This window comes from Vollenhovia emeryi, unplaced genomic scaffold (assembly GCF_000949405.1).
Source record: "Vollenhovia emeryi isolate VEMERY1.0 unplaced genomic scaffold, V.emery_V1.0 DF939121.1, whole genome shotgun sequence".
Classification (NCBI taxonomy): Eukaryota; Metazoa; Arthropoda; class Insecta; order Hymenoptera; family Formicidae; genus Vollenhovia; species Vollenhovia emeryi.
This window is the reverse complement of record NW_011967245.1, coordinates 2,323,551-2,330,684: the sequence shown is the minus strand read 5'-3', so window position 1 is coordinate 2,330,684 and position 7,134 is coordinate 2,323,551. Positions and strand designations below refer to the sequence as shown.

General features: G+C 42.3%; 3 protein-coding genes across 3 annotated transcripts in view; 2 read left to right on the top strand and 1 right to left on the bottom strand.

Annotated features, from left to right (window-relative positions):
• LOC105570350 (bifunctional glutamate/proline--tRNA ligase) overlaps positions 1–2,212 on the top strand; it is an 8,448-nt gene extending 6,236 nt beyond the window's left edge. The window contains exons 10-14 of the mRNA XM_012027479.1: positions 4–608; positions 688–1,089; positions 1,169–1,557; positions 1,647–1,790; positions 1,951–2,212. Of these exons, the coding sequence (XP_011882869.1) occupies positions 4–608; positions 688–1,089; positions 1,169–1,557; positions 1,647–1,790; positions 1,951–2,110 (1,700 nt within the window). The 3' untranslated portion in view covers positions 2,111–2,212. The remainder of the gene's footprint in view (positions 1–3; positions 609–687; positions 1,090–1,168; positions 1,558–1,646; positions 1,791–1,950) is intronic.
• Positions 2,213–2,782: 570 nt separating this feature from the next.
• On the top strand, positions 2,783–5,736 carry LOC105570349 (testis-specific serine/threonine-protein kinase 1). Its single transcript, XM_012027478.1, has 4 exons — positions 2,783–3,383; positions 3,739–3,912; positions 4,221–4,997; positions 5,299–5,736. Exons 1-4 carry the CDS (start codon positions 3,300–3,302, stop codon positions 5,458–5,460), a joined length of 1,197 nt encoding a protein of 398 aa, XP_011882868.1. The 5' UTR covers positions 2,783–3,299; the 3' UTR covers positions 5,461–5,736.
• Positions 5,737–5,815: 79 nt separating this feature from the next.
• Positions 5,816–7,134, bottom strand: part of LOC105570211 (unc-112-related protein-like) — a 50,614-nt gene continuing 49,295 nt past the window's right edge. The window contains exon 8 of the mRNA XM_012027250.1: positions 5,816–7,029. Coding sequence (XP_011882640.1) covers positions 6,829–7,029 — 201 coding nt within the window. The 3' untranslated portion in view covers positions 5,816–6,828. The remainder of the gene's footprint in view (positions 7,030–7,134) is intronic.

Genomic DNA, 7,134 nt, shown 5'->3' with positions numbered 1-7,134 from the left:
AAGAAGTGAAAGTCCTTTTAAGCTTGAAAAGTGACTATAAAAATGCAACTGGTCAGGATTGGAAGCCCGGGAACTCGGAGGCAGCACCGAAAAAGGAAAAGCAAACTTCTCCTAAGCCCGGAAAGTCGTCGGAGAAAGACGTTGCGAAAAATGCGGACAGTAAGGACGCAGATACAAGCAAAACTGGAACGAGATTAGGACTGGAAGCGAAGAAGGAGGAGAACTTCGTCGATTGGTACTCGCAAGTTATCACGAAGAGCGGGATGATTGAATATTATGATGTGTCGGGATGCTACATTCTCCGTCCGTGGAGTTTCGGGATCTGGAAGATAGTAAAGAAATACATTGACGAATACATAACGGATCTCGGTGTTGAAGAATGCTACTTCCCGATCTTCGTTACTCGTAATGTGTTGGAAAAGGAGAAGGCGCACGTAGCGGACTTTGCGCCGGAAGTCGCGTGGGTGACAAGATACGGCGAAACTAATTTGGCGGAGCCCATAGCTATACGACCTACCTCGGAGACTGTCATGTATCCGGCTTATGCCAAATGGCTGAGGTCGGACACCGAGTTACCGCTCAAGCTCAATCAATGGAACAACGTTGTGGTAAATGTTATCTATTATCGGCTTTTTTTTATTCTACTTTAATTCCACTCCGCTCCAATTACCCCGCTTTTGTTTGCAGAGATGGGAATTTAAAGATCCCAAACCTTTCCTACGCACGAGAGAATTTTTATGGCAGGAGGGTCATAGCGCGTTTGCCACGAAGGAGGAAGCGGAGGAGGAAGTGCTGACCATTTTAAACATGTACGCTAAAGTTTATGAGGAATTGCTAGCGGTGCCCGTTATCAAAGGTCGCAAGACTGAAAAGGAGAAGTTCGCGGGTGGCGATTATACCACCACCGTCGAGGCGTTTATTTCAATCAACGGTCGCGCGATACAGGGAGCGACTAGCCACCATCTGGGACAAAACTTCTCGAAGATGTTTAACATCCAGGTAGAAGGTATCGCGGATGGAGATGAAAAGACGTTTGTTTATCAAAATTCATGGGGATTAACTACACGAACGATTGGAGTCATGATAATGGTTATTACGATTATCATCATATATAAATGATATACAACATATTGCTATATATTTTGTAATAAATATACAATTAATTTAGGTGCACGGAGATGATCAAGGTTTAGTGTTACCCCCACAAGTAGCGCCTGTACAAGTCATTGTGATTCCTTGTGGGATAGTCGCAAGCATGTCTGCGTCAAACAAGAAGGAACTTCTAAAACAATGCGATCAGTTCGTCGAAATATTGAAAAAACAGAAAGTAAGAGTGCAGAGTGATTTTAGAATTAGTCGATCACCTGGATGGAAATTTAACCACTGGGAGCTGAAGGGTGTGCCAATAAGAATCGAATACGGTCCGAGAGATATGGAAAAGAGGCAAATAACACTCGTACGAAGGGATAACTTCCAGCGAGTAGTTGTCAGCCAGAATGAAATAGTTAGTGCGGTAAATGAAATGATGTGCCAGGTGCAAGACGCATTGCTATCCAAGTAAACATTACTTAAATTTTTGTGATCGTTAACATTCTTGATAACGCAATATGGCTGATGATACGCAACTTCAATCTGTGTGTTTATAGAGCAAGGGCCAATTTAAAGGAGCATATTAAACAGGTGGACAATTGGAGTAGATTCAACCCCGAGCTCAATGAGAAGAATTTATTGTTGTCACCTTTCTGCGGAGAACCGGCGTGTGAGGATAAAATTAAAGAAGACAGTACAAGGTAAGACCTCCGTTTGTATATAAAAAATTAGATATGTTTAAATTTGTTAAAGAGATATCTAAAGTTTTCTTTAATTTTGAAAGGGAAATATATACAAATATGATATTGACCGGCGGTTTTTCTTTCTTACTCAATTTAAATGTTTTATGACTAATTACAGAGAAAGCACGGACAGCGGAGAATTAAGCATGGGCGCCAAGAGTCTGTGTATACCATTTGAGCAGCCAAAATTAACGAAGCCACTCGACAAGTTGAAATGTATTCACCCCAGTTGCAAAAACAAGCCCAAGTTTTATACACTTTTCGGCCGTAGCTACTAACGCATCCGTAAAAGCTGGTTCATACATGTATAATACGTTTGAAGAAATTTTACTGTGAGTTTTGTACGTGAGTAAAATATAACATTTGCCACTTCAAAGTTATAAGTGTAGATCTGTTTTTTGTTTTCTTTAATCTTTAATAATTATATAATTATACTTGTTTAATTTCATGCGTAAACTTTCGTTCAACAGTATACATATGCATATATTATATGTTCAATTCTATAAAAAAAAGTTATAAATTTGTTTTTATATTTATTCTCGTTCATTCGTTATCTGCTCCAGCATCATTGTCCATTTAATTTAATCTTCTATTCTTTTCGACGTCAGCGAGATATCCTCTATTCCTCTTAGTCCGCGAATATAAAATCACAAATGAAAGATTGAAAAATATGATTAAGTAACATTATCAATATCTTCGAGACTTAAAGATCGTCTAAGAAAACTATTATCAAGCAATGGAGTAGATAATACACTTAGACGAAGTTTACCATATATCTCTGAGGAGGAAACTGACTCTAAGGGCCAGTTTCACAAACGTCGTTTAACCGCTAACCCATGGTTAATTGATCCTCTGTCTCTTCTTGGATAACAAGATAGAGAAAGATAGGAAGATGACTGAACTCTGGTTAACAGTTAACCGACGTTTGTGAAACTGGACCTTAGCCTACTAGCCATCCGAAAATTGGCTCGCGACTCCGCGGCGAGAAGCGATCCGAGATCCGCACGCGCGATCGATCTCGCTCGTTGATTGTTTCTCACTTTTCCAAATACAATGGCTGCGCTCGAATGAGACGCGGATCCTTACCTTCCTCCCGTCGCACACCAGGCACAAGCTGGTCCCGGGCTTGTCCAAAATTCTAGTGCTCGCAGCCGCCTCAAATGACCGAACGGATCCGCACTGTCGCCGGAAGCGTCGACGTAGCAACGAGGAGCATCATTCCGTCGTGGTACTCGGTGATGCTTCGTGTACCGCTGAAATCGCGTCAACGAAACTTGCCACTGCCGGCCGAGGAATAGCGCGGGCGCGTGTCTGCGCGAAGGAAAGTGTGACAGAGAAATTTCCTGGCGATTCCTGCAAGCGTCTCTCGCGCGTCGGGACGAGAAGACGACCGAGGACTCGACTGACTGCCCCCCGTTCTCGGCAGGGGAAGGGTCAGTGATGAGGGGTCGATGAAGGATCATTGGCATGGCCACGCGACTCAGCCCCCGAAATTCGGAGGTGAACGCTCTCGAGCAGCGGGGCTATCTCATCGGCAAGAAGATCGGACAGGTTGTTCAGTGTTCACTCTCTGTTCTTTTTTCCTACGCTTTAACGTTTTCCTGCCTCTTCATCCGTTCTCGCAGTTTACACCACGACGTACTTCGACGGCCGCACTGCTTCTTAATTTGTATTCATTTACGGGCTCCATGGCAAATTAAATGAAAAAATCATTATCACCATTGCGAATGCATTGCGTGAACAAAACCACGAGGCGGAAACCCTCGTCTTCTAAACTAGATCGCTATCTCTTCATTTTTAGTTTCTTGACTTTTAGAAGAATCATTGATGTCGTTGATTGGTTTTATTGATTGACTGTGTCGCGACAAATTCTGCGTTCTGTAACACGCGGGATTATCGTTTTCAGGGTTCTTACGCGACTGTCCATCTGGCAGATTATATCGATGGAGCGAGCTCAAAGAAGATGCGTCTCGCCTGTAAGATCTTTGACAAGGAGAAGGCGCCAAACGACTTCTTGGACAAGTTCTTTCCCCGCGAGCTAGAAATTCTAACAAAGATAGAAAATCCGCATATCATTCAAGTAAGAGTATCCAGGAAAACACCTCTCCTTTTATAATTCATAAGGAAGGAACGATTCCGGTGGAAACTCGTTAACTCGTATAGCTCTCTCTCTCTCGCCTTTCAAAACTGGTCGAGATGGGCTATTGAAAGTAATTTCAAGTTTTCTACGCGAAAGGGGATCGTATTAAAACTTTATTATTATAATAAATATTTTATGCGGGCGATCGATACGATTATAGTAATTGTAATCTGCAATTTGATTACGTTTCGCCCAATTCCACCGTTAACGCATCAGCAACCCTAATCGCATCGACCGGTCGAGCGCAGGTGCACAGCATCCTGCAGCGCGGCCCGCGCGTCTTCATCTTCATGCGCTACGCCGACAATGGCGATCTCCTGGACTTCGTGAAGAACAACGGCATGGTGCCCGAACAACAGTCGCGATTGTGGTTTCGTCAGATGGCATCTGGCTTGCACTACCTGCACAGCAAGAACATCGCCCACCGGGACCTCAAGTGCGAGAACATACTGCTCTCGCGGAAGTTCAATGTGAAACTGGCGGACTTCGGTTTCGCCAGGTTCTGCATGGACCACGAGGGCAGGCGGGTCCTCAGCCAGACGTACTGCGGCTCGGCGGCCTACGCCGCGCCGGAGGTTGTCGCCGGCACCCCGTACAATCCGAAATTGGCGGACGTGTGGTCCCTCGGCATCATCCTCTTCATCATGCTGAACGGGACGATGCCGTTCGACGACGAGAATCTGCGGAAGCTTCTCAAGGACCAGATGTCGCGCAACTGGGTGTTCAGGTCCCGCGTCCGCGACACCGTGTCCCCGCTGGCGAAGAACATCGTCCGGCAGATCCTCGAGCCCGACATCACTCTTAGACTCACGCTCGAGAGGGTGCTGAGCCACGAGTGGGTGAGAGCGAGGAAGGATAGAGTGGGCTCCCTCGCCGGAAGACTCGTCCACTCAGCGCCGCCGAGCCATACACCGGTTACGACAAACCACATTAATTATAATGTTACATTCAAAGTCCCTGGTCTCCCAGCTGCGGTGGATTATGATAGAAACGAGAAATTATATAAATATTTTCTATACATTATATACAAGAATTTTTCATAAGTCATTAATCTCAATAGCAGCATGCCTTGTCTTGAAATGTAGATAAAATTTTGTTGTAATCCAATATACCTGCAGTGAGGAACCAGGAGTCTTGATCAACACAATGAAAGATGTTCGTTGATAGATAATCAGAATTTCTAAACAAAGAATTTTACAGAGGTTGCTATATAAAAATTAGCTTAAGCGCGTAATTAGCCACATTATTTACAATAAATCCGAGGAACAATTGTATCGTTCCGCATCAAGATTATTTTAAAGAGACATAACGATTTGTCGCAATTAGATGTGTGGAGGCAGTAGTCTGGGCGGGTCGGGAGTCGGAAACGTACCTGTCGCATCGAGGGCATTACCTGCATTCAAAAATTCGGAAAATCAGAATAAACCGTCCTCGAAGATTGTAAATACCTCGGGGAAAGATCCACAGTTGCCTATCACCGTGGGATAAGAAGACTCGCGAAGGAAATTCATTGACACATCGACGAGCTATACAATTGAACATACAAGAAACTGTCAAAAATGTCATAATTGCAAAAATGTCAATTATTTTTGAAAACATTTACACTTGTCTTTACTAATATTTTTTCTTAATTTCCCATTGGGTTACACGACCAATGCGAACTTACACGGATGTTGATAACGTATTGTTGCCTAATAAAGTCCATAATATTGCAATTCAATGTACACCACCCGTACTCGAAGTAATACGACGGAAATTTCATCGAATATCAATTTTCACTCTTCCCCTACAAATTGTCTATCGTACATTGTCGACAATATAGGGATTAAAAAAATCCGTCGAATACATTAATAAGTTTATTATACAGTTACTGTCTATTAATATACAAAACTATAATCTTTTTTTTTGGTTACATATATAACGGCGTATCTCCTGTGAATGTAATATATAACGGTATAAGTGATATATTTCTTCTACGTCTAATTTACATTAAAATAACAAATAATTTACACGATTCGATCTCTTGCGTTGTGAAGTCGAGCTCGGTTAGTATAGCACCTTGTGACACTAAAGAGGACACTGACATGCAATTATGAGAGGGGGGGATTACAAGAATTTGGTCTCTCGTGCGATAAAAAAGAAATCGCGCATTGAAAATAATTTTCAGATTAAATCTTTCGGGGCAATCGTAGTATATAAACCACGAGTGATTTTATGCTTACTTTCTTTTCAAGAATTTCTTATCGAAATTTCTTTGTTGTCTAATGTACCGCGATATGTTTCGTAGGCTTTTGCTTGCGCGGGTTTGACATGTTTGTTCCCAAAATTCAGTATTGTGTATTCAATGATAGATTCTTTCAAGTAGAAAAAGTTTCGTATAAAAGTATTCCGTGTTGTTGTATATTTCCATTTTTATAAAATAGTTTCGCAGACGTTTATTTATAAAACAGTTGTAAATAATGTAAAACAGATCATTTTTTTCGTAGAAAGAAGACCGTAATTGTGACGATTGTCAACGATTATTATTAGGACCTTAAAAACAAGGCAAATATGTCGGTATAATATTTTTCTGAAGTAGCCTCCTGTCGAATAAAAATTAATGTAGTCACTAAAACTCTTCCGCTCGCGCGTAGAAGGGCCACGATATTCTATTTACAGCATACAATGTTAAAACATGATAAATACGACCAGATTTAAGTATTTTTACAAGTGTCAACCAGCATGCAAAAACAGTCGGTGCTTTAACAGGCACGCAACGAGCGCGACGCAGGTAATGCGTGGGAGCGCATCGTATCATCGCTTCTCAGAATATGTTAGAACCCGTTTCGGTTTTATACACCCTTTGCCAGTACTGGATTAAACCCATCCACCGGTCAGCTTGTGGAACATCTCCTCGTTCAACGTTTGATTCGCCTCCTTCGAGCGCATTGATAGGAAGATGTAGCCTCCTATGAATTCGTGGACAACCTTGCAGTCCGCTGACTGACATTCAAAAATGATACTCTCTTCCTCGAATTGCACCATCATGTGCTTTACTTCCCAGTTAACGTTCCACGCCTGTGAAAGAGACAAGATCGCACACTTTCATCTTTCATATCTAGAAATGTATTTTTTTACTAAGCGCGTTTTCTTCGAACTATAAATTATTCAGTCAATTCCAAA